This window comes from Athene noctua, chromosome 13, assembly GCF_965140245.1.
Source record: "Athene noctua chromosome 13, bAthNoc1.hap1.1, whole genome shotgun sequence".
In the NCBI taxonomy this organism is placed as follows: Eukaryota; Metazoa; Chordata; class Aves; order Strigiformes; family Strigidae; genus Athene; species Athene noctua.
Window position 1 is genome coordinate 179,073 of NC_134049.1, and position 24,321 is coordinate 203,393.

At 46.1% G+C, this 24,321-nt stretch overlaps 2 protein-coding genes and 1 long non-coding RNA gene across 6 annotated transcripts in view; 1 reads left to right on the top strand and 2 right to left on the bottom strand.

Annotated features, from left to right (window-relative positions):
- TUBGCP4 (tubulin gamma complex component 4) lies at window positions 1-16,460 on the top strand. Of its 2 annotated transcripts, XM_074917306.1 has the most exons (18): window positions 1-96; window positions 178-306; window positions 909-1,031; window positions 1,512-1,565; window positions 2,027-2,083; window positions 2,665-2,744; window positions 3,429-3,630; window positions 5,594-5,759; window positions 6,863-6,987; window positions 7,642-7,692; window positions 8,086-8,191; window positions 8,517-8,624; window positions 8,860-8,998; window positions 9,477-9,654; window positions 10,613-10,747; window positions 13,875-13,991; window positions 14,410-14,549; window positions 14,861-16,459. In XM_074917306.1, the coding sequence occupies exons 1-18, from the start codon at window positions 19-21 to the stop codon at window positions 14,871-14,873; spliced, it is 2,001 nt and encodes a 666-aa protein (XP_074773407.1). In that variant the 5' UTR covers window positions 1-18; the 3' UTR covers window positions 14,874-16,459. The 2 variants fall into 2 exon arrangements, with proteins under 2 accessions (XP_074773407.1, XP_074773408.1); XM_074917307.1 differs by lacking the exons at window positions 1-96; window positions 178-306; window positions 909-1,031 and having other exon boundaries at window positions 1,512-1,914; window positions 14,861-16,460.
- LOC141965556 (uncharacterized) lies at window positions 2,110-5,625 on the bottom strand. Its single transcript, XR_012634477.1, has 3 exons — window positions 5,530-5,625; window positions 3,202-3,287; window positions 2,110-2,388 (listed from the first exon to the last, which is right to left on the bottom strand). It is a non-coding gene; the product is annotated as an uncharacterized LOC141965556 (long non-coding RNA).
- A 414-nt stretch (window positions 16,461-16,874) lies between the features above and the next one.
- Window positions 16,875-24,321, bottom strand: part of TP53BP1 (tumor protein p53 binding protein 1) — a 28,267-nt gene continuing 20,820 nt past the window's right edge. For 2 of the 3 annotated variants that reach the window (XM_074917303.1, XM_074917302.1), the window contains 9 exons: window positions 23,869-24,048; window positions 23,231-23,652; window positions 22,922-23,113; window positions 22,234-22,437; window positions 21,510-21,722; window positions 20,784-20,878; window positions 19,594-19,793; window positions 17,822-17,967; window positions 16,875-17,210 (listed from right to left, as the gene is read on the bottom strand). In XM_074917303.1, coding sequence (XP_074773404.1) covers window positions 17,023-17,210; window positions 17,822-17,967; window positions 19,594-19,793; window positions 20,784-20,878; window positions 21,510-21,722; window positions 22,234-22,437; window positions 22,922-23,113; window positions 23,231-23,652; window positions 23,869-24,048 — 1,840 coding nt within the window. In that variant the 3' untranslated portion in view covers window positions 16,875-17,022. Of the gene's footprint in view, window positions 17,211-17,821; window positions 17,968-19,593; window positions 19,794-20,783; window positions 20,879-21,509; window positions 21,723-21,810; window positions 22,004-22,233; window positions 22,438-22,921; window positions 23,114-23,230; window positions 23,653-23,868; window positions 24,049-24,321 lie in introns of those variants that run through there. The other variant, XM_074917305.1, reaches the window with a different exon arrangement.

Here is a 24,321-nt window from a genome sequence, read left to right on the forward strand (position 1 = left end):
CCCCTGCGGCGCGGCAGGATGATCCACGAGCTGCTGCTGGCGCTGAGCGGGTACCCGGGGGCGGCCTTCACCTGGAGCAAGCGCGGCGGCCTGCAGGTACCCGCCGGACCGGACCGGGCCGGGCCGGGCCGCCCGCCCCGCCCCCGGCCCCGCCCTCACCGCGGCTTCTCCCCTCAGGTGTCCCAGGAGCTGCCGTTCCTGCACCCCAGCGAGACCAGCGTCCTGAACCGGCTCTGCCGCCTCGGCACCGACTACATCCGCTTCGCCGAGTTCGTGGAGCAGTACACGGGGCACGTACAGCAGCAGGTGAGGCCGCCGCGCCGCGGTGCCTCCCGGGCAGAGCGCAGCGGGCGCCGGGCCGGTCCAGCGGCCGCCGATGCGCGGATGTCCCGCAGCGCGCCCGCGCCGAGAAAGGCTTTCCCGAGCAGGGCCGCGGGAAGCTCTGTGCGAGGCACGTAAGGCCGGGCCAAGTTGGATGGGCCACTTGGATGGGCCGAGTGTAAAATCTCATTCTTGCGGAAGCGTATCGTAATAATTTCTGGTCACCGCAGACTGGCCGGGGTTTGTGACCTGCACAGGACGCTCGTGCCTATGCTGTCGTGAGTCCTCGTGGTTTTTGAAGAGCCTTGAGATCCGAGAGGCGTGCATAAGTGCAGAGAAGCACCGAGGTTACCGGTGGTTCCCAGCACTTGGCTGTGTCCACAGAAGAGCTAAATAGTAACCCTGCTCAAGCTGTCTCCTTGTGACAAACTTCTGTGTTGTTTTTTTCTTCTGGGCACTTTCTGCTGGGCTGACGTGCACTCCAACATCTTTGGACCACTGGCAGCTGGTGTAACGCTGCACAGAAACCCCTTTACTCTTTAGACCTGCACTGGGGAGCTGATGTAGATTTTATTGTTTGGTTTCAGGACCATCATCCATCTCAGCAAAACCAGAGTGGATTACATGGCATTTACTTGCGAGCCTTCTGCACAGGCCTTGATTCAGTGCTGCAGCCATATCGACAAGCACTACTTGACCTAGAACAAGAGGTAAAGGAGAGAGACTTGGAACAAGAGGCTGTCCTGCTGCTGACAGATTGTGGAAAGTTGTCATTTCTGCAATTAATACGCTAAGTCATAGTAGCTAAAAAGGAGAGAGGGTATTTTCCTTTCCACATCGGGGACATCTTCCAGATTATTCCTGTGAGGTGTTATTGTAAATGACACTTCATTCTAATAAGTCTCTTCTACCTTCAATTCAGGAAGTGCCCCATCTGCCTCTGAGGCCAGTGCTGCCTCAGATTATTGTGACTTCTGTTTTCAGTTGTAAAAGTTTTAATTAATCTCTGCTGGATTAGCAGCTGTCAACATCCAGTGGTTGTTATAGCTAAAATGGGACACAGCCCAGAAATCTGCGGGGCATGAAAAAAGCTGTGGGAACTAAAGGTTTGAAATATAGAGCCAGACACGCTTTTTTTACTTATCCATGCCTTATTTTAATTTTCATTACTTGCTTTGTTGTTATTACAGTTTCTGGCTGACCCACATCTTTCCATCTCACATGTTAATTATTCCTTGGACCAGGTATGTAATGTTAGTAAACACATCGTGCTCTTTGGTTACTCTTGTCACTTCTTGAATCTAACAAGAAAGTGGGTGGGATAAATAAGGGTTAGTCTGTCGCATCATGCCGTTTCTTTTTAACGTCTCTACATCTGTAGTCCCTTATTCATGCTCAGACGATCGCCTGTGCTCTGACACAAAGCTGAGGTCGCTGAGGTCCTCCACCTTGACGCTCACATACTCCTCACTGCCTGTGTTTAGCCTGAACTGCAGCTGGGATGCAGTAACTTCACGCATCGTGGTCCAGTGGAGAGAGAACATACTTCCCAGAGATTTTCATGTCGTGTTTCTAATTTGTGGGGAAAGCCAGGTGACGGTTGCATTAAATGCTTGTCGTCAGATATTGTCCACACTTACTCAAGTACAGTTTTTCTCTCCCTTGCATAGCAACCTAATTCAGTATTTTGTTCCTTGTTCTGCAGTTTCAGTTACTCTTCCCCTCTGTGATGGTGATGGTTGAACAGATCAAGACTCAGAAGGTACAGTAAAATTGTAGCTAGTTTCTCTTAATAGGTTTCCTCTCTTGCTGATAAAGTTCTTTCTACCCCTATCCCAGACGTCTAATACTAGGAAAGAATGTGGTTTCAGCAATGGGTACCCTATTTCTAGTACTACTGTAAGTATCGAATAACTATTTTGCAAATCCATTTATACTGGATTTGACTTCTTCATTGTCAGTATGATCTATGATGAGTTGCATTTTATAATCGCAATACATTTCATAGTACAAGATGCTGCTGGCTGGAATTTCTTCTTTTCTGAGTCAGTATTCTCCCACCGTCACCTGGAAAAAAAAAAAAAGGCAGAAGCTAATGTTTTCAGGATCCAGAGATGCTTACTTTTTGTTAAGGGAAATTTTGAGAGAAGCTTGGGTGTGGAGCCACATATAGAAGGCCTCTTTCTTCACTACATGGCATATGTTACATCTTTCTTTCTCTTAAGACTTGTGCAGCTTCTTAAGGCATCTTCTTGTTAGCCAAAAGTGTAGCGTTTATATGTCTGAAAAGGTCAGTACAGATCCAAATAATAGGCCCAGTCTAACCATGTTTTCTTTCTGTAGATTCACGGATGTCAGATATTGGAGACAGTCCACAAACATAGCTGTGGGGGGTTGCCTCCTGTTCGCAGTGCTCTTGAAAAGTATGTAGATACAGTAAAGCTATTATTTAATTCTTCTGTAGTAACTGGAGTTAGTGTCAAAATGATTATCTTAACTTGTGAAAAATACATGCAAAACAGGCTTGCATGATATAAAAGTAGGAGTAGCATGCAGGGAAAACTGCCACAGTCCTCATTATGTATCTAAAGCATGCTTATGGCAGGAGTTAAGGCTTTCTCCTTAGTTTGGACTTAGGGCTGGGGAAAGTTCAGACCCTGTTTTTTCTTCTTTTGAGGTCTGTATGAACTGTTTTGCATATGGTTGGCCTGTTGTTACTTTTTGATCCTTCAAAAGGATGTGACTGGGTGAGTGTTGCTAGGTTTGTATGTCCTTGGGGAGAAAGTCAGACTATAATACTTAAAAGATAATTTGTGTTCATGCTGAAATGGTAATTGAGTAGAAACAGGAGGACTAGAAAGCCACTGCAAACTTACTTACACTTCTTGTATACTAGCAGATCTCCGTGGAGCAGCCACATAGAGGATATGTTAGTTTAGTTTTGCAAGTGATTGGTCCACCTTTCTCTGTTAAAAAAAAAAAAAAATCAACATTAGCCAGTTAGCAGTTGCCGTATTGCCCGACTAACTGGACTTTCTAGGATGATGTACAATCAGGTTTTGATTACTGTGTGCAGAGACCTCACTGCCTGTTTCTCTTGACCTCAGGATTCTGGCTGTGTGTCATGGAGTCATGTATAAGCAGCTCTCTGCCTGGATGCTGCATGGATTGCTACTAGACCAGCATGAAGAGTTCTTTATCAAACAGGGCCCCTCTTCTGGGAATGTCCCCAGCCAACCTGAAGAAGATGATGACGACCTAGGAATTGGGGGACTTACAGGAAAACAGCTACGAGAACTGCAGGACCTGGTAAGACTGCAAGTCATAGCTTGGCATCCTTCAGTCCTTAGGGAACTAAAGGAGAAATAGATTGTCTTATGCTTCAGTGCTAGCTATGCTAGGCTGGATGTGTGCTGAGAGCTGGTGGGATGGCAAATCAATAGAATATTGCAATGGGTTACAGCCAGGCATAAAGAACAGAGACGCTGTTTGGCACAGCTGCCCCATGGATGGAATCTGTAGATGCTGGTGTGAAGGAATTGGAAGTGCTGTACTCACCCTGCTCTTGACTGACTCTCTGACTCCTTACGGCCAGCACTGATCTGCTGCACACAGGCACTAGCAGGACAAGCAAGTGCAAGGGGAAGGTGTGAGGAGCCGGAGGTTGGCTTGACTTGCACCTTTTCTGTTGGCAGCTGGGCCAGGTATCTTTCTTGCACAACTCTTTGTTGTGCAAATCTTAGCTAGCAGGATAACACTGCTGACATTACTGGGGAAAATGTGCTACATGAGAGTCCAGAGGCTGCTAAGAACACGTCCAGGGTGCTAGGCTAAGCAAGGGAGCAACCTGCCAGCACAGTGGTGAAATGCAGGAGCTCCTCACGGAGATGACAGGCCGTGGGAGTGCCCTTGTGCGAAGCAGCTTTCTCAGGGGAGTAATCTCCCACACTGTGCATCTGAACAGCGCCTGCATCGGGGACCAGTGAGGAGCAACTGCAATTCTGTAAATTTACACTCTAGTTTACTGTGAGAAAACATTTCATGGGCACCCATGGTGTTAACGTGCTGTGTGCAGCTTGTCTGTGAACCCACAGAAGATTCACCCCCCAAACGCCCTGTGTTGCATATTGATTAAGTGCCCTCTATACAGAGTCTCTGCTGAGGACAGACTACACACAGGCAAAAACAAGGGAAAACTTTAAAAGGCAGTTAGTGAAAAATTATTATTTCACTATATCGGGTATAGAAAGGATGTGAATATCGATGAGTCTTGTAGATCCGTGGTGGAAAAAGTAGGCATTAAGAAGAGAACACCAAGAGAGCCTAATTAACTCTGTCAGTATTATTGACTTAACAGTCTTGGCAGTTCTTCAGTCAGAGAGAAAAATAAGAAATACGGAGTTTTGATGGGATTTGCCAGTAAAATACTTGGGTGTTTTCTCATCTAAAAGTGTTAAGAATCTTAAGAATTGCCAAGCTGTTAACTTCAGTATACAAACTTGTACTCAACTCCTCTATTAAAATGAAGAATTCTGTAGATGGCAAATGTTCTCAAAAATTTGTCAGCACAGTGTTTTTTGGATTATAGACTAGTGAACCTAATTCTCCAATAACAAGAAAACCAAATGAAATAACCTGTATTGCCTCTCCGAGGGAAAACCTTGCCTCTGTACTTGGAGTTCTTTATTAATACATTCAGAAGAAAGTTAGTAGCTTACTGTATTGTTCTAAACACCTTTTGCAGGAACTGAGAAAATTGCCTAATTTATGCTAACAAGCCTTCAGATCTTTAGCCTATTAGCTCACTAGTGGGAGTGTTTACATTTGACCCATATCACAAGTGTTCTAGCAGGGTTAAAACATATAGGAATGGATGTAGGGGAGGATTATTTTGGTAGTGCTAATGAACATATTTATGGCTGCAAAAAACCTAACGTAATGCAGTTGCAACAAAAATTCTGTTGGCTGATTTAACATTATCCTTTGGGAGAGCCAATTTGCTGCTGTTCCATAAAGATTTAGCTTCTCCTTTTCCTGCTTCTGCTCCCATCTCTGATGAAAGCAACATCTTCTCTAGGGAGATCTGCTAGCATAATAGAAATATAAAAGTTTTCAGGCTCTTAAATGATGCAGATCAGTTTTTCTACCTTTCTGCTTACTTCAAATATACTTTGGTTCTGCCTCTCCCCCCCTGCTCCCTTTACACACCTTTTCTGTCTGGTTTTCTCACACTTTTTTTTGTTTGACTTCTTTTCCCCGGGGTCTCTGACAGCGCTTGATTGAGGAGGAGAACATGTTAGCTCCATCTCTAAAACAGTTTTCTCTGCGAGTAGAAATGCTGCCTTCATACATTCCTGTGCGGGTTGCTGAGAAAATCCTCTTTGTGGGAGAATCTGTACAGATGTTTGAGAATCAAAATGTTAACCTGACCAGAAAAGGTAAGGAACATCTTTCTTGCAGCCTTTGCTCAGTTACGCGTGATTGACAAGTATCTTCCAAAATGTTGCATTAATGAATGCCTCAACAGCCTCTGACTACTGGCCAGTATTCCTCAGAAGATAGGCATGGTTGTGCCAGGACAGAGCAGTGGCCCCAGTGTTCTGCTTTGGATCAATTCCAAGGGATCGGTATAAGAACAAGATGAGTAAATAATAATAATAACACTTCCCAAACACAGTCTCCAAGTTTCCAGTAACAAGTCACTGTGATTTGCTCTGGATAAATAAAGCAATTGCAAAGGTCGTGTTTTCAGTTTGCATCCCTGTCCCTGAAGGGCGCAGAGAGACACAAGGGCACATCTTGCTCTGAGCGAACATGTTGCAGAATGGTGTCACAGGATTAAAGCGCATCCACAGACATAAGAGATTCATTGCAAGGTGGTCCCAGAGGTCACTGCGGAAGACAAATGATCAAGAAGGAGCCTTAAAGAGAGCAAGAGAGAGACAATTCCAGCTGACGGTTCTCTTTGAGAGCCTGATGGAAATACATTCCTACACCACTTGGGGACCACTCTATCTTGAGCTTGTCTATGCAAAAGTACTGAAGTAACTTGACGTTGCAGAGAACAAAGGACTGATTAAATTAGACTGTTTTCTCACCTTAACAGAAGGCAGATGAAAAAAATTTGTCTCCTAGCTTAGTTGGTTAAAACAAAAAATAAATCCCCAAGTTCAAGCAGTAGGACAGATCTGAAAGGGGCAGGTGTGGATGGAGAACCAAACCAACTGGTTAATCTGGCAGAAAAGTTGTGGGTTCAGAGATCTAGCTCAGCCCTAGGAACAGGGCTGTTAGCAGCAGCCATTTACATGGACAGTATTTTGGGTGTTTACTGACAGCACAGCACTGCCATGTGGGGTGTCTGTACTCTAACCGTACGTGCAATAGTTGTCTCGTACCCTGGTACCTGTACTTTGAGGCTTCACATTCCTCACCAGACCTGGGATGGTGCTGTGGGGGCAGCCTTTCTGTGCTGGGAGGGGTCTGCACTTCTCCAAACACCATTCCTTGTCACTGCCACAACGCTCTTCTCACCGCTGCACAGGCTCCATCCTAAAAAACCAGGAGGACACTTTCGCAGCAGAGCTCCATCGACTCAAGCAGCAACCGCTCTTCAGCTTGGTGGACTTCGAATCCGTGGTTGACTGGATACGGAGCACTGTTGCTGAGGTGAGGGTCCTGGGAAGGGTAACGGGAGCTCTTGGCTGTGTGAAAGACGGGCAGGAGGTGGCTCTTTAGAATCAGTGGTTGAACAAGTGTGTGAATGCTGCAGGTGGCTTTCTTACGGGGCTCAGAGCTTCGTGTCACCCCAACTTCTGGTGACAAAAGGACACTAACAAATACTATGCACTTTCGTGGGGGAAAGAAGAGAATTTTTATATATTTTTTTATTTCACTTGAAAGAACTTCATAACATTCATCATGCTTTCAGCATAATGGCATCTCACTGGAGAAATTCTTTGCTTTGGCAATTTTTAATCTTTTTTTTCATTTAGAGCTGGGAGGGAACCTGAGAAGATGGGGAGGTCAGAGAAGTGAGAATAAAGCTAGGGTGGAACTAATTTAATAAGAACTTGCTTATTTTTTTGTCATGGGTTGTCACGTTTCCTAGGCAGTTTCTTTGTATCCATCAAGAGTGTACTGACTAGTAGCGTGGGCTGCCTACAGGCAGGATTCTTAGCGTGTTCTCTTGTGCTTTTTATAGCAATCTATATAGGTGCTTTTTTATATGCATGATGGTATTTTAAGACAGCTATTGTTCTCAACAAATGGGTTTAGATAAATCTGAAGGGAGCTTTCTTTTGTTTTTTGTTTCCTCACTAGCATCTTTGGAAACTGATGGTGGAGGAGTCAGATTTACTAGGACAACTGAAGGTAATTTAACGGCTAGCTTCTTTTTGCTAAATCAGCTTAGGTTTTTTTTCTTTTTTAAAGGCTCTTTCCCATTAAATTCTTTACTATGTTAGATTCTGCCCTTCCTTCTTTTAGGTAAAGCTGTTTTAATTTTCCAGATCTTAAGAATAAGCACAGAGCGATAGAACTTGGTCAGAGACAGAGTTAGAGGGGTATGTGTATGTGGCGTTGTGGTTTGCATCTTGAAGCAAAGGCAGGGTAGACTTTCTGGGCACTGGATGAAATTCAGAGCTCTCTAGCTGTGTTTTAAGTGACAGAAGTTGTCCAAGCAATAGTAAAACTGGATGCTATCAGCTAGGATGCTTAAAATTTCAGTTTATGATATACTTAAATACAAAAAATTTATCTCCACAGATTATAAAAGACTTTTACCTTTTGGGAAGAGGTGAGCTGTTTCAGGCCTTCATTGACACTGCACAGCAAATGTTAAAAACACCACCTACGGCTGTAACTGAACATGGTGAGTATTGCTTCTTTGGTTACCAAACTGTCCTCGCTACAGTATAGCCACATCCAGTCCAGAAGAGCGCTCTCTTATCCTCTGGATGTTGCTGTTCTGAAAGAATAGCACTTGTGAATTAGAATGTCTTACAGAGCGGGTGAAAATAACATCTTGGAAGCTCTCAGATGGCAGGTTTCACTTCATGTTTGAAACTGGAATTAAATGAAACGAGTGGAAATAGCATGTCAGTGTTGTTTTTTATGGCTGAGCATAAATAATTAATGGGTGCAAAAATAGCAGTATCTGCATTATCTTACTTTTGGTATCTGTGCTCTCTTGTCAGATGTCAACGTCGCGTTTCAGCAGTCTGCTCATAAGGTGCTGTTAGATGATGACAACCTTCTTCCTTTGCTTCACTTAACCATTGAGTATCATGGAAAGGAGCATAAAGGTATCTACTTGCATTTTTAGTAGCAAGTTAAGCGGAGAGATGATGACCTTGTTTTCAAGTCCCACTACTTACCCTTCTCTGAAGTTAAAGAAGTACTAACTTTGTTCCCTATGCAGCCCTACATGATGGCCTGCCCTGCTTTGGCTCTTCTTACTCTGTTCTTTCCCCTTGTCTTCCTTGCCATGGTTATCTTGACTGAGAAGACAACTTAATTCAGCACCTCATTTGTTTCCAGATACTTCTCAGACTCGTGAAGGGCCTTCCCGGGAGTTATCTCCACGTGAAGCCCCTGCATCTGGATGGGCAGCTCTGGGCCTTTCTTACAAAGTGCAATGGCCACTGCACATTCTCTTTACTCCTGCTGTTCTGGAGAAGTAAGTACTAGGTATGGTCTTTGTATATTCATCAATAGGTTCCCTGATCTCAGCACCCATTAATGTGGTGTCGGGGGGGGGGGTTCCCTTCTGTGGAAAGAAAGGTAGAGCTATAATACTTCATCTTGCTTCTTGAACCTTAAAATGACTCTTTCCACTTACTCATATTGAGGATACTTGTTGTAGTGACAGTAAAACCTGCAAAATACTGACAGATTTTTTTTTTTTTTTTAAGAGCAGTGCTGCTTTGACAGAGCATTGTCAGCTCTTCCTACAGTGAAATTAACTTTGTATTTTTTAGGTCAGTAACCAATACAAGCAGAAATCTATTACTCTGAGATGGGCCATCACCTGACCTACCCTGTCTGTTGGCTGGCAGCCACCTCCTGTTTCTTCTTCCAGTCTTGCATGGTTATGTTCTCCAGTACCTGCACCCAAGGAAGATTTTAATCTTAAACTTTGTATTTTTTGACTGTAGGTACAATGTTGTGTTCAAATACTTGCTGAGTGTGCGACGAGTCCAGGCTGAGCTACAGCACTGCTGGGCTCTCCAGATGCAACGCAAACACCTGAAATCCAACAGAACTGATGCCATCAAGTGGCGTCTGAGGGATCACATGGCTTTCCTTGTGGACAATCTTCAGTATTATCTGCAGGTCAGGATTATAGAGAAAGGTAAACTGTTGGTCAGTCAGGCACTGCCAGAAATGCATGGAGGGAGCACTGAAGTCATGTATTTCAGGGTTCAGATTCTTTGTACCTTAAGGAAATCAGGATTTCCTTTGGAACAAGTCTAGAACTTTCTCTGAGTTCCCAGATTTAGTCCTACAATTATAAAGTTTTGGACTTGTGAATCAGTGACTGTGTTACTGGAAATGCAGGAGGTTTGGCTCTCCAGTGCTACTGAACATTTATGAGGAGCCAGAGTCATCTCTGAAGTAGCCTCATTAAGATACCATCCCAGCTTCCTCCCTTCACATGAACTCTAGTTTAAGTGACAAGTTGTTTGGGGGTTTTTTGTTAGGCTTTTTTTTTTTTTTCCTTAAGAATTGAAAGAAGCCATATTCTGACCATTTGAAGTAAAAAAGGCTTTTCAAATGTAAACAGCAGTTACTAGTAGCATGATTTTGTGAGGATTATCATTTTGTGAATAGATGTAACAGCTGAATTGAGGGTGCCTGGCCTTCCTATGGGATCCTACTCTAGATCCTCCAGAGTAATCTGGCTGAGCTTTTACACTACAGCCTTTGCCCCAAGATTCCAGTTAGTGTCTCCCAGTATAAAGTTCAGAGATTATTACAATCAAATACCTTTGTTTACATGCTAGTTGTATCCTTTTTCAATAGTTAATCTTAAAGAAAGTGATGGTTTCCCTTTCTACTTAGATAATACTTAGGCGTCAAAAACTGTGTATTGGTCCATACGTCCCCACCCTGCCCCCCTTATGGATTACTGTTTTAGGTAATTTGCCATTCAGGAGGCAGAGAGGTGATCCTCAGCCTCTAAGCTAAGAGTAGCAATAAGGAAAGTAAATTTCCTACACAAAACTTCTGGCTGGTCTGAAGTACTCCCAGTCCTCAAGATACTAATGAGATTTCTTTACATATCCATCAGGTAGACGTACTGGAGTCTCAGTTCTCACAGCTCCTGCAGCAGATAAATGCCACACGAGATTTTGAGAGTATACGATTGGCTCATGATCATTTCTTAAGTAATCTGCTGGCTCAGTCTTTCATCCTCCTAAAACCTGTAAGTAGGTCTTGTTTTCACCTTTTTCTACAAATTCTCCAACTGTCCTAAGAAACACACTTTTGAGTAGCTATGACAGTCTCTTTTAAAACAGATCAGTGATAATCTCCTGCAGAGCACAGACTACAGTTCTAGGAATAAAGCAGGTATAAACTAGAACAGATAACTGAATTGAGATCACTTAATTTACAGTTGGTGAGTGTGGATGCTGCATTCCTGGCAATTTAAAATCAAGATTATTCCTGTGTTCAGTTAACCTTAAATTCTGTCGCTGTATTTTCTCACAGGCAATTTTATGAAGTACTAATTAGCATAGTGCTGAGAACTGTATTGCTGAGGGACTCATTCTGAAATGCATTTGTTAGGAAAAATTCCCTCTTACACTTTGGAGGAGAAAAATAGTTGAGATGTTCCTGAGTGGAGTTTAAGGGTCTTTTTTATGGTTGCTTTAGTAAAAAATATGGTACAGTTTTAAGTAAACACATGCCCTCACAGAACCATTCCCAAGGAATGTTGGTGTCAGTGAAACACAGTGATAGGCAGATCTTGCCCGTTTCACTGTTCCACTCACAGAATCATCTAGGTTGGAAAGGACCCTGGAGATTATCAACCGTTCGCCTAACACAGTTCACACAGCGTATCCTTAAGCTCTAAATCGACCCTACTCTTGAACACCTCCAGGGATGGGGACTCCACCACCTCCCTGGGCAGCCCATTCCAATGCCCAACAATGCCTTCAGTAAAGAAATGCTTCCTAATATCTAGTCTGAACTTTCCCTGGTGCAACTTGAGGCCATTCCCTCTTGTCCTGTCGCCTTCTACTAGGCTAAAGAGGCTCAAACCCAGCTCTCTGCAGCTTCCTGTCAGGTAGTTGTAGAGGGTGCTAAGGTCTCCCCTCAGCCTCCTCTTCTCCAGACTAAACAACCCCAGTTCCCTCAGCCGCTCCTCATAGGACATGTGTTCCAGACCCTGCACCAGCTTTGTAGCCCTTCTCTGGACATGTTCGAGTAACTCTGTGTCCTTTTTGTGGTGAGGGGCCCAAAACTGAACACAGTAATCAAGGTGCGGCCTCACCCGCGCCAAGTACAGGGGCAAGATCACTTCCTTGTCCCTGCTGGCCACGCTATTGCTGACACAAGCCAGGAGGCCATTGGCCTTCTTGGCCACCTGGGCACACTGCTGGCTCCTGTTCAGCCGGCTGTCAATCAACACCCCCAGGTCCCTCTGTGACTGGCAGCTCTCCAGCCACTCCTCCCCAAGCCTGTAGCGCTGCTGGGGGTTGTTGTGGCTCAAGGGCAGCCCCCGGCATTTGCCCTTATTGAAGCTCATGCAGTTGGCCTCAGCCCATGGCTCCAGTCTACCCAGGTCTCTCTGCAGAGCCTCCCTACCCTTGAGCAGATCAACACTCCCACCCAACTTGGGGTCATCTGCAAACTGACTGAGGGTGCACTCGATCCCCTCATCCAGATCATCAATAAAGATGTTAAACAGGAGTGGCCCCAAAACCAAGCCCTGGGGACACCACTCGTAACCGGCCGCCATCTGGATTTAACTCTGTTCATCACAACTCTCTGGGCCCGGTTGTCCAGCCAGTTTTTAACCCAGCGAAGTGTGCGATTGTCCAAACCTTGAGCAGTCATTTTTGCCAGGAGAATGCTGTGGGAAACGGTGTCAAAAGCCTTGCTAAAGTCAAGGTAAATTACATCCACAGCCTTTCCCTCATCCGATAAGCAGGTTGCTCTGTCATAGAAGGAGATCAGGTTTGTCAGGCAGGACCTGCCTTTCATAAACCCATGCTGACTGGGCCTGAGCATCTGGTTGTCCCTCATGTGTTGCATGATGGTGTTTAGGATGAGCTGCTCCATCAGCTTCCTGGGCACTGAAGTCAAGCTGACAGGCCTGTAATTTCCCGGATCATCCTTCCAACCCTTCTTATAGATGGGCATCACGTTGGCCAATTTCCAATCAGTTGGGACCTCCCTGGTCAGCCAGGACTGCTTGTAAATGATAGAAAGTGGCCTGGCGAGCACCCAGCCAGCTCCTTCAGCACTCTCGGGTGTACCCCATCCGGTCCCACAAACTTTTGTATGTCTGTGTGATGCAGTAGGTCACTGACTATCTCCTGGATTGCAGGTGGGTCGTTCTCCCAGTCTCTGTATTCTGGCTGCAGAGGCTGGATTCCCTCAGTACAACCGGTGTTGTTATTAAAACCTGAGGCAAAGAAGGCATTAAGCATCTCAGCCTTCTCCTCGTCACTTGTTACCAAATTTCCTCCTGCATCTAGCAGGGGATGGAGACTCTCCCTGGACTTTATTTTGCTACTGACATACTTAGAGAAACTTTTCTTGTTATCCTTGATTGCAGAGGCCAAATTAATTTCCAGTTGGGCTTTAGCCCTTCTGATTTCCACCCTGCATAGCCTCACAGCCTCTTTGTAATCACTGTGTGTGGCTAGCCCCTTCTTCCAAAGGCTGTAAACTCTCCTTTTCTCCCTGAGTTGCAGCCAAAGCTCCCTGTTCAGCCAGGGTTGTCTTCTCTGGCATCAGCTTCTCTTGGAGCACCTGGGGACCACCTTTGACAAGGCTGTAGCATAAAGATGGCAGAACACCAGTTATCCAGTTGGCACTTTTTTCTTTTCTGGTAGTTCTGTCTGTGAGGCCTCTGGGCTTTCTTAACACTCCTGAGTGCACGTTACCTTGATCAGCTGGTACCAGAGAAATGCCAGGTTGTGTGAACAGTGGAACCAAGGCCTCTAACCACAGCTCGTGCCGCTCTTTATGCTGCCTCCTCAGTCCCAAGCCTGTGGTGGTGGCCTGCCAGCCGGGCAGGAAAACCAGTGTTCAACTGCAGGGCCTCTGCAGATGGCTCAAGCCAGTCGCTGTCTCCCCAGAAAGGTCTGCAACAGGTTAGGGGTCGGGGGGAAGATGCAGTATAACATACAAGTTCTTTTTCCATAGAAAACCTTACAAAAATGCTATGGGTGCTTGAACATCTTCCGTACTGATCAAAAACAGGGTATCAGCAACATCCTGATTATAAACACTGCAGCTTTTCAGGTACTAATAACAGCTTTCTCTGGGTTTGAACTCTGTTTAAACTACTGTCTCCTATGTTTTACCCCATGCAGGTTTTCCACTGCTTAAATGAAATTCTGGATCTTTGTCATAGTTTTTGTTCCCTGGTCAGTCAGAATCTCGGCCCATTAGATGAACGGGGAGCTGCACAACTCAGTATTTTGGTGAAGGTAAATCTGTGTTTATATGGACCTGTTCTCCCATGCAAACCTTTGCCTAAGCCATCATCATCTTGGCTTTAACAGCTGTAGAACGGGAGTGAGTTTAAGTGCTTGCAATGATTTTAATTAATCACCTGCTCCCAAGTCAAAAATTATATGTGCAGAGAGAGGAGGAATGGGGGGCAGATATGCAGAAAAAAGAGTTGGATATCAGTTGTTGCCTCCACCCCTTCTTTTGGATAATTGACACCCAATAATGCTTGCAGCTGACAGCTTACCTTACCCTGGACCACCAGCATTGCTTCCCCTGCAGCAATTCTTTCCTTCAGGCTGTCATTCCTTCAGGATTGTTTAGGCAGGAAGGGTTGAAAGGCTTGCTTGCTTTTTTTCTTGAGTGTGCCCAGAACTGACTCCTTCTAATTTGTAGGGATTCAGTCGTCAGTCATCGCTTCTCTTCAAGATTCTGTCTAGTGTTCGCAACCATCAGATAAACTCCGACTTAGCTCAACTGCTGCTACGCTTGGATTATAACAAATACTACACCCAGGCTGGAGGAACCCTGGGCAGGTAGGAATATCTTCAGGGTTGCTTGTAGCGTTACCCTGAGGTCCTTGAAATACAAAGTGATCTAAATGAGTATAAGTCATTGTTAGTGGTTGTGTAAGGTGAAATAATTAGAAGCAAAGTGTTGCTAAATGCCATGACCGAGAAGTAACAAACCAGCGTGAGTTGATTTTTGGTTTTCTTATGCCTTCTCCCCTTCCAGTAGGTTTTGACATGAACTAGCTGCTAGCTCATACTGGCTGAGAAATGCTGATGTGGGTTGGTAAGGGGAGTTCCTTTCAACATGTAGTTAATATTGTACCGTTTTCTTGCAGTTTTGGCGTTTAAGCACTAAGACCTTTAGGCTGTGACCAACAACGCCTCAAGCAGCGGAGACGGGTGCTCTTGGGAAGTTCTCACTCAACTGGGAGCTGGCTCTTGCCTTGTGAACCACCGTGTCAGGAGGAACGTGCCACTTACACGAGGCTGCCCAGTGACTGCAGGAAGCCACTCTATTTTTTCTGAACTAGTAAAAACACGCTTTCTGCAGACCTGCATGTACTTACAAATGCTTCTAAGGAGGCAATCTGAGCCCCTTCACAAAGTGAGAGTGCAGCAGGAATTATGTTCTCTTGCCTTTTCAGCTGGACTGTGACCCTTGGCCAGTTGGGAGCACAGAGGAAGTAGTCTGTTGTTCTTCACTAGGAAGAAGTTCTGGCTGTATTCAGAAGTTCCACTTGTGCAGTAAACTGATTTACAGTACACAATGTCTGCTCATCAAATACTTCCTTCCAGGTAAATGAAACGACTGCACTGGCAGAGATGAAGAGGGAGGGAAAAAGGAATAGATCTTTAAGAATCCCTTCTCAGAATACACTGTTATAGCATATCAGCAGAGGAGCCAGCGGTGATGTCACATGCTTTCTCTATAACTTAAGATTTTGTGTGCACTAAATTTACACATCACAACAGAAGTAGGAGCTTTGTCCTCCTCAAAGTGCAAACCTCCCTCTGCTGACAGAGAAGGGGGGCTAGAGCAAAAGCTAGGGAGAAACTTTACACTGCCAGCTCTCAGTGTACTGTGCTCATGCAAAACTCTGGAATGCTACTAGTGCCCAGAATAAAACCATCTTGTCATGCAATTATGTGGAACATTGTCAATGTCTGTGCCCAAGTGCAAACAGTGGCACAGCATCCTATTGCAATGAAAAGCAGTAGCTGGTGGGAACTTTGTGCACATTACTAAGATTTCCCAGCCTTGCTGTAAGTCTTGCCCTAAGTGCATTGGGGTGAGTGGGAGATCCCTCCAGTCTGTCACAAGGTGACCCATCACTATCACATTTCCCAGTTAGAACACAAAGGCCACCAGGAAAACAGCCTCCCCCCTAAGGGCTGGTGTTTTCACAGTATCCAAAGCTGCAGCTCTCAAGAAAGTGACATATCCTTGGGGGAAAAAACTCTCTGCTCGCTCAGAAAGACACAGTAACAAACAACAGCAAGTATGGGGCCTGGCCTCTGTGATGAGCTGCAGCTGTTTGTGGTAGGACAGTGCTTGATGCAAAGTTTAAAATCCTGTGACCATGAAAAAAAAGCTAGAAAACTGTGAAAGGGTGTTGTGAGAAACTTTGGATGTGAGATTTACAGAACAACAGTCAGAAAGTGACTGAGCTAGGAAATAACAGAGGAAAAAACATACATCTTAAGACTGTCGAAGCAGGGGACTAAAGACTGCATGTGAGGCTGGATGAAGGCCTCTAGCCTACAGCGCTGCTGGAGCTGTCAAGCCTGGATTCTGCCTTTCTGCCAGGTGAGCACTAAGATAAAGTGCCTGGCTGTGAATGCACCCATTCCAAGACAGCTTTACCCCGCTGCCATTTAGACACAGCACTTGCGTGCTCTGCACCTTGCTCTCCCCAGTTTAGTTGTCCTGGATCCCTGTGTCTAGATCTCTGTGTAGGTAGTGCCAGTCTGCACTGAGGCAGGTTGACACCTATATAGTCACAACAGGGAAAAAGTAGCCCAAACAAAATGGCACCATGTCCTAAAATTCTTACCAGTCACTTCAGCAACATTGTGATGAAATTAACGAGGAACAACAGCAGCAACAAGGTGCTATTTTTTCAATGAACAGAAGTGCTGCTGCTGCCGCCCTGAACTTGGTCACAGGGCACTCGCTGCTGTAAATACAGGCTGCCAGCTGAGAACACCCCTTTCCTTCCTTTATTGTGTTGAGGTCAGAAAGTAGAGTATTAGTGCTATTCAGCTCAGAGATACATAAGCATTTCCTCTCTGCCCTTCTCTTCAGACACAGCCCTCGAGTAAGTTTAGATAAAGAGTCCCAACAGCTACTGCAAGAGAGTGAACATTTATTTCATCATAAAAGTCCAGCAGATAAAGCTATATACAGCAATCCATGCACACTGTCCAATTACACAAACATTTAGAACCTGATTAAGACAGTCTGCACAACAGTGGGACAGCAGGGCAAACTTTTAGCTTAGTGGGGGACATAGTCATGTTTGTATTTTGGATGCTTGTTGTAGCCTACTCTCTCCCCAGCAATAAGGCTCTGGATCACCCACTCTTGTGAGACAACAGGCAGCCGTAATGCTTCTGCACACTTCAAGACACCGGCTGGGCAGGAAAAATCAGTCACCACCACATCATAAACACCCAAAGCGAGATCTGCACAGGAGGAAAGACAGGCATCTGTCAGGTGAAAAAAGAAAGGATCTTCTCTGCAGCAGCAGATCAGTGTTTCACCACTATCCATCTCTCTTCATGTCCTGGCATTCCTAGCCCATGAATGCTCTTTGTAAATATTAAGACATGATCTACAGCCACACTGCACTTGCAAGTAAAATTCCCTCTAGTCCAAATAGAAATTAACAGAAACCCAGGAGCCAACATTACAGGCAAGACTAGGTAAGCAAGACCTTGGGCTGTGAGTACTAGGGCCTACATCCCATAGGGAGAGACAGCTGAGCTCAGAAGGACAAGGAAGCAGAGCCTGAGTGGCCTACAGAAGGTCCAGGAGCCACTCTTGCCCATTTTCCCCTTTCAACATAGGTGGGAAGCTGACGGCTCGCCTCCCGCATTGCTGCAGCATCTCCTTCTCCGAAAAGGTCTAGATGTAATTTTCTAATTACCTTCAAGCAGAGAGCTAGTGTCTGCACTTGCCTTCCTTTATGCTTACAGACAACCTTGTAAGCCCATCCTAAATGGTTTTAAACCATACCAGAGACCACAGTGCCATGGGATGCCCAACTAGGCCTGAGAAACCAGCCACTGAATACCTTTGTTGTGAGCACTTGAGTAATGCTGTTTAACAGATGCTGCTCCCCCCATCATGAGGACTTCAGACCACAGATCCAGGAAGTTCTGCTGCTGGTCTGACACCAGAAGAACCTTCAGGTTATGAAATGGGTTCTCTCGTGGGTGCCTGTAGAATAAGAGAAATGCAGACTGCTAAGAATATCCAGTAGTCTGAGACTTTATTTCAGGACCATTACCTACTTCTAGTCACCTGACTGGCTCCTGTATTGGCTCCTGGACTATCCTGCATAGTGACCTGCTCTCTTACCACCCCCCCAAAATACCTGGAACAACTCTCCTGTTTATAGACAGTAAAACAGAGCTAGACAACTTTGGTGGGCAGTGTGTGCATCAGCCTAAATCCAAAGTTAGGCTAAGATCCTCCTTAATCCTGAACCACCTGTTCTAGGTGTATCCAAAATGCCTCTGCTTTGACAGGACTGAGCAGACAGGCAGGCAGTCTCCCACCCAAAAACCCAGAGGTTTACAAATTGCTTTTGCCTGCCCCTCACCTTGCCTGAGGAGTCTGGCCTGACAACTCTTTCTCTCCGAACAGACCTACTGGATTAGACTCCACAGAACACACAGCTGGTGCAAAACATGCCAAAGGAAAAGGAAATCACAGTAGATTCACTCTCCTTTATACATTTCTGAGCAACTGAAGACGTCAGCCAAGTGTGTGGGAAATCTTGCCTGCGTTCTGTCTTCCTCGTGAGGAGACTGACATCTTCCCTCCTTCCCAGGAGGCTTTTTTGTGTATGTGGCACCCAAACATACCCCAGCATTAGGGGTTACTGGGAACCCGAGGGAAGAGATGGGAGTGTGTGCTGGGGGAGTGCGCGTGCAGCGGCGGGGGGGGCGGTTACAGCAGTGGCCCCTGTGAGAAGCTTCTGGAAGCTCCCCCGGCTCCAAATCGGACCTGCCTCTGGACAGGGCTGAGCCAACCACCGACAGCGGCTGCGCCTCCGCGATAAGGTCTTTAAGAAGGGGAACCTGGAAGGAAGAGTTAGGGCTGTGAGGCAGGGTTACGACGCTTCTGCGAAACCCCAGGTCAGTGGAAGGAAGGAGGAGGAAGGGGGCAGGTGCTGGAGCAGAGCCCAGGCCCCCCCCACACCTGCAGGGGTCACTGGAGGAGCAGAGGCCGACCTGGGGAGGGGACTGCACCCGGAGGAGACCGGGACTCTGAGGGGAGAGGCAGCCCCCAAGCTGGAAGGACCATGACAGAGGTGGTGAGGAGTGCCCCCCCCCCCACCCCCCAAGAAGGAAGGAGCAGCAGACTGACCATAACCCCTGTAACCCCTGTTCCCTGCGCCACTGAGGGGAGAAGAGGTAGAGAAACTGGGAACAAAACAGCAGGGGAAGAAGGGCGGGCTGGGGGAAGGTGTTTTTAGGATATGGTGACGCTTCTCACTGTCCTGCTTTGTCTGTTGTGTCATTATTTTTAGCGTTTGAATTAAAAGTGATGGTCTTTTTTTCTTCCCCTAAGGAGTCAGCCCTCCCTGTCCTTATCTCCCAAGCTTTTGCTTTATTTCCTTCATCCCATTACTGAGGGGGAAGGAGTGAGAGAGGCTGCCTGGTGCTCAGTTGCCCTCTGGGCTCAAACCAGGACAACGTGCTGTTCCGGGAAGGAGAGCATGGGGAGCAGGACTAAGGACACCTTCAGTACTTCTGGTATTCAAGAGCCTCCCAAGTGTAACAATTCTGATTGAATCTTCAGTCTGTAGACTCTAGATCACGGTTATTTGGCACTTACCATTCTAGCAATTTTTGCTCCTGGAGGCTATAACCAGCTGGCAAAAGGTAATTCCGGTAATTCTGAAGCTGGTTAGCGTGACAGCTATCATGGACCCAGATGTGAGACACACAAGGGATCCCTCTGGCAAGGCACAGCAAGTATTTCCGAGTTCGACAATGCTGGTCCGCAATTAAAAGACACTGATAGGCTGCATTACACTTCAGGGGAGATAGAGAGACATGTAAACAGGAGACAGTGCTTCCAAAAAACCCCAGAAGTTATGCTGCTGCTAAATGCTTTATAGCAGACAGCAACTGAAACCCTGATTTTCACAGTTGTATTATGTGAAAGGTGAATTAAAGAAACAGATTCTGAAATCAGGAGTACCTAGAATAATCACCTATTCCACACTAAACAGTCCACAGGCAAAAACTGCCTAGTATTTTTTGTATCGTAACTATCTCTTCCAGTTCAGACAAAGGAAAAGATTCCTCTTTTAGTTTGGACTCATTCACTTGAGACCCTGCATCCTCAAGCAAGATGCTCCTGTTAAAAAAATCTAAATTCAAGTAAAAGTGACATGAAATGAAATTATTAGCCCAAGTGGATCTGGTAAGTGAAGAGCTCTGCCTCCAACTGTTCTGAGGCGCAGCACTGTGGTAAGGCTGCAGCTGGAGTACTGCATCCACCCCTGGGTCCTGCAAACACGAGACAGGCTGGAGCAGAGCCAGACAAGGCCCACTGAGATCCCCGGGCACTGGAGCATCTGACACATGAGAAGAGGCTGACAGAGCTGAGCTTGCTTAAGCTCAAAAAGGGAAGGCTTTGGGAGGTCTTATCAATACATATTCATAACTGATAGGAGGGTGCACAAAGATGGAGCCAGACGCCTTTCACTGTTGCCCACTAAAAGGACAAGAAGCAACAGGTACAAAGCGAAAGACAGGAAATTCCATTTAAAGTGGTGTGGTTTGTTGTTTTGGGTTTTTTTAAATTGGAAGTGGTCAATCACAGGATCAAGCTGCCCAGAGAGGTTGTGGAGTTTCCATCCCTGAGGGTACTCAAAACCCAACTGGACAAGGACCTAAGCAATCTGCTCTACTGGATCCTGCTTTCAGCAGAGGGGGTGGACAAGACAAGCTACAGAACTTCCTTATAATGTCAACTATTCTGTGATTGTTGTTCTACATTAGTGAGTGAGGCCTTACCTGCGTTTCATTGAAGTCTTCCAGGATATAGCCAGCTCCTGCTCGCAGCTGCTGTGCTATGTAATGTTTGTCATATGGAGTCATCTCTAAAAATTCTACAGCAGAAACAGATAGTAATTTTTGGCTATAATTTATCTGCTTATGTCCATACATGCCTCAGTCTACAGAGGCCTCATCCCTGCCAGTAAGGAACCCCAGCCTTTCTCCCAAGAATACCGAGAGAAAACCCTTAAAAGGGTAAAAAAAACAAAACCCAAAAACCAAAACAAACAAAAACAGTAGAGAAGGAAGCACAGCACTGGCCAAACTAGCCAAGCGAGTACCCTGTCACTTTTCTCATGCTGCAGTTCACTAAATGAAACATGACCCTAGCAAAGGCAAACTGGAGCAACCCATTCATGCTCTCCAGTGCTGTGTTTCCCAGCACGATCCCTGGAGCTCTCAGAACCTTCATTCTCGTATTATACTATTCTGAGACTGCTGATGTCACTAGTTTTCACACCTTTCTTAAGTTGCTGAACAGCCCTATGATCATCACTGAGGTTTGCCACATCTCAGGCTGTAAATTCTCTAAAATAAAGACTGACTCTTAGGTCCTTTCTGCAAAGGATTAAAGATCAAGAGTAAAACAAGCACTCACACAAATGCCTGACCAGACAGCATCCAGTGTTTTTGCTAAAGCCACAGCATTCCATTTGGAAATGCAATGGGTAAGATTTGCCTCACCTTCTTCCTCCTCACTACTCCCTGTGGGACCATCTGATGGCTTCTGGTGACTGACCAATTTGTCAGTGGGTGTTGCCATGGTGAGGAGAAAGGCATAGCCCAAAAAGAGGGTTTTATTGTTGGGCAAGGGTCCATGATGGTCCTCCAGCACTGGGGGATCTACAGCATTGGCACCTTCACAGGTGCTTACGAACTCTCCGGCTCTCACAGACCCTGCAGAGAGACAGAAGCACCACGAGTCTTAAAAGTCAGGGTTGGCACAAACACCCTGCGTAAGATCTGGGATATGTTCAACTTCAGTTATTTTACTGGAGGAGACAGAGGGAGGCAGGGCTGGGTTAGTATTACACTAGGATAGGCAGGAATCTTCTACTCTTCTGGTTGCAAATCAAAACCCGAATGACTAATGGCACAATGCTCACCAGTATCAACATCCTGAAACAATACTTACTGTGGTGAAGGGTCCCTTTAATCACCAGGTATTTCAGGACTGACTAAACAGATAAAAAAACAGATAGGCAAAACTGAAAAGATGGCAGGTAAGTACTGAGACTATGCTAAAAACATCTCTGGCTGCTGAATGCATCCAGAGAGAATAAGTCTCAAATCCTGCAAACAAGCAAGCTGAGCTGTTCTTTGCTTATGGGAAAGATCAATTACAAAAATACCAGGGAGGGAAAAAACAACTGAATGCAAATTTAGGAGCAGAAAATAAAGTTCTCACCAGGCTTTATCACTGCTGACTTGTGGCCACGTTTAGCTGGGGATAGCTCATCTTCAGAAGCAACGAGCTTCCTCTTCCCTGACAGTGTGCCTAGCGGGACGCGTGGACTCTCCTGCCGTTTACGAGTGGGAGTTGTGCTGCTGCTGGAAGTGCTGGGAGAACCAAGGTTACTACGTCGCTTCCTCTTCCCCTCCACAAGATTATCTGGAATACAGTATGTAGAGAGTAGTCACTGGCTGTCACCTAACTCCACGAGCTTTCACCCTACCTATCTGTACAGAGGTAGCTAAACTCTAGGTAGGTACACACTACCACCCTGACAGAGAAGAGCAACAAAAAAGATACCTCGCTCGTATATCTTTCTTCTCCAGCCCTGTACCCTGCCTGTCTCCTTTGCTCCCGGTACTGCTGAGGAGTTTGTATCCCAGCAGCCATCCACCAAGTGTCAATGAGGCCAGCAAGTATCACTGTCCTAGGAGCAGGCCTTCTCCACAAGCCAGTCAATACCACTAAGTCTCTGAGCAAGACACAAAACAATAGAAGGATCTCAAAGATCCCATTAGGAAGTACCACTGCTGAATATCCAGAAAGATTTAAACGCTGGTAATGCAGATCAGGAGCTAGAAGCATCTCAAAGGCACAAGACACAGAACAGCACAGCCAGCAGCTCAACAGTGCCTCCCCTTACCAAGACTGATGTCAGCTGCTTTGGTCAGGGGGGTGACAGGCTCATAAGGACCCAGCCCAAACTGCTCCCGGAGCTTATTTCCTTGTTCCAGAGACAGGATAACAGCCATTCGTTTGTACCACTTCCTCTGGCCTTCCTTCTCAATGCAGTAGTACAGCTCTCCAGACTCCAGCCGGTGTCCCTTCACCACACCTGATGAGACAGCAAATAACACCCACTAACCAGCCATACCCAGGCCCCTCATCCTCCTGGACAGTCGCCCATTTCCCAACTCAGAAAACCCAAGGATGGAGCTCACCCACTGCTCACCTGCGCTGAAGTACTCGTCTTCTGAGAGTGCAGTCACCTCAGTCTCCAGGGGGATGGGATCACAGAGTAAAATATCTTTTCCAAGCACATCACATTCATATCCATCATCAAAGAGCAGCTTGTACTTTCCTGCCCCAACATCCTGGGTAATCATCCCGGAATAGAAGTATCCATTTGAGGACCACTTTGCTACAACCCTGAGGCCTACAAAGCTGCTCCCAGAGGACGAGTCTGCACATTCAGAAGGACCAGTCACCACTTGTAATGGGATTTCTGGAGAGTCACTTCGACGTAAGGCACAGAAGCCAGAAGCGTCAGATTTCTCCCCTCCATCTGGCAGGCGAACTGAACGAGTAAATGACTTCTCCTCAGGTGATTCTGTAGTTGAGAGATCCTCCACTCCTGGCAGTCCAGCTAAATCTCTGTAGAAAAGAGAAAAGCAGTCCCAGAAGGATCAAGAAAAACAGTTACTATACAAAGAGTACTTGGGTGAGACGCCTGCAGCTGCTGCATGCTATCACCAAAAACTAGCTCCCGAAACATTCAGTACTCCTCTTCCTCTGTCACATTAAGACAGCAGCTCCCCATCCTCTTCCTTGGCAATAAATGAAAGTTACAGTCTCCTTTTTCCAGGGTACCTTGTTCCTGTTGTTCGAGATGGTGGGCGGCCTCTTCTTCCTCGCCCTCGAGGTGTCACAGGTGCTCTGCCACCCTGACGAGTGCCAGACATAGAGTCCTCCTCTTCCTCACAAGGCAGTGCTGCTCCTGCCTGGCTAACTCGGAGCGGAGACGCTGGCTGACCAGCTCCTTTCCTAGGGCTGGAGAAAAGAGAAGCCAGCTCATGATCACGGCCCATTTTCTCTGCGATCTCACAAATGGTCAAGAGGTTTGCTAAACTGGCAAGAGCTTAGTCAAAGCAACACCTCACAAGGAAACAAACGACTCCTTCAGGAAGAACAGATGTGAAAGCAAAGAATACATCCTTATTTCAGTTTCATCAAGCCAGATCCTTTCCAGAAAATTCTTGCCTTAGGGTTTACTCTGCTTCACACTCCACCCAAGCCAGATGTTCACTTCTGTAAAGTATCTGT

Bases quoted from the DNA above. Each gene is read 5' to 3' on its own strand.
- TUBGCP4 (XM_074917306.1), top strand. From the start codon at position 19: ATGATCCACGAGCTGCTGCTGGCGCTGAGCGGGTACCCGGGGGCGGCC. The intron at 3,631-5,593 runs GTAAGACTGCAA...GGTCTCTGACAG, and splicing joins TACGAGAACTGCAGGACCTG to CGCTTGATTGAGGAGGAGAA. The intron at 9,655-10,612 runs GTCAGGATTATA...CATATCCATCAG, and splicing joins ATCTTCAGTATTATCTGCAG to GTAGACGTACTGGAGTCTCA.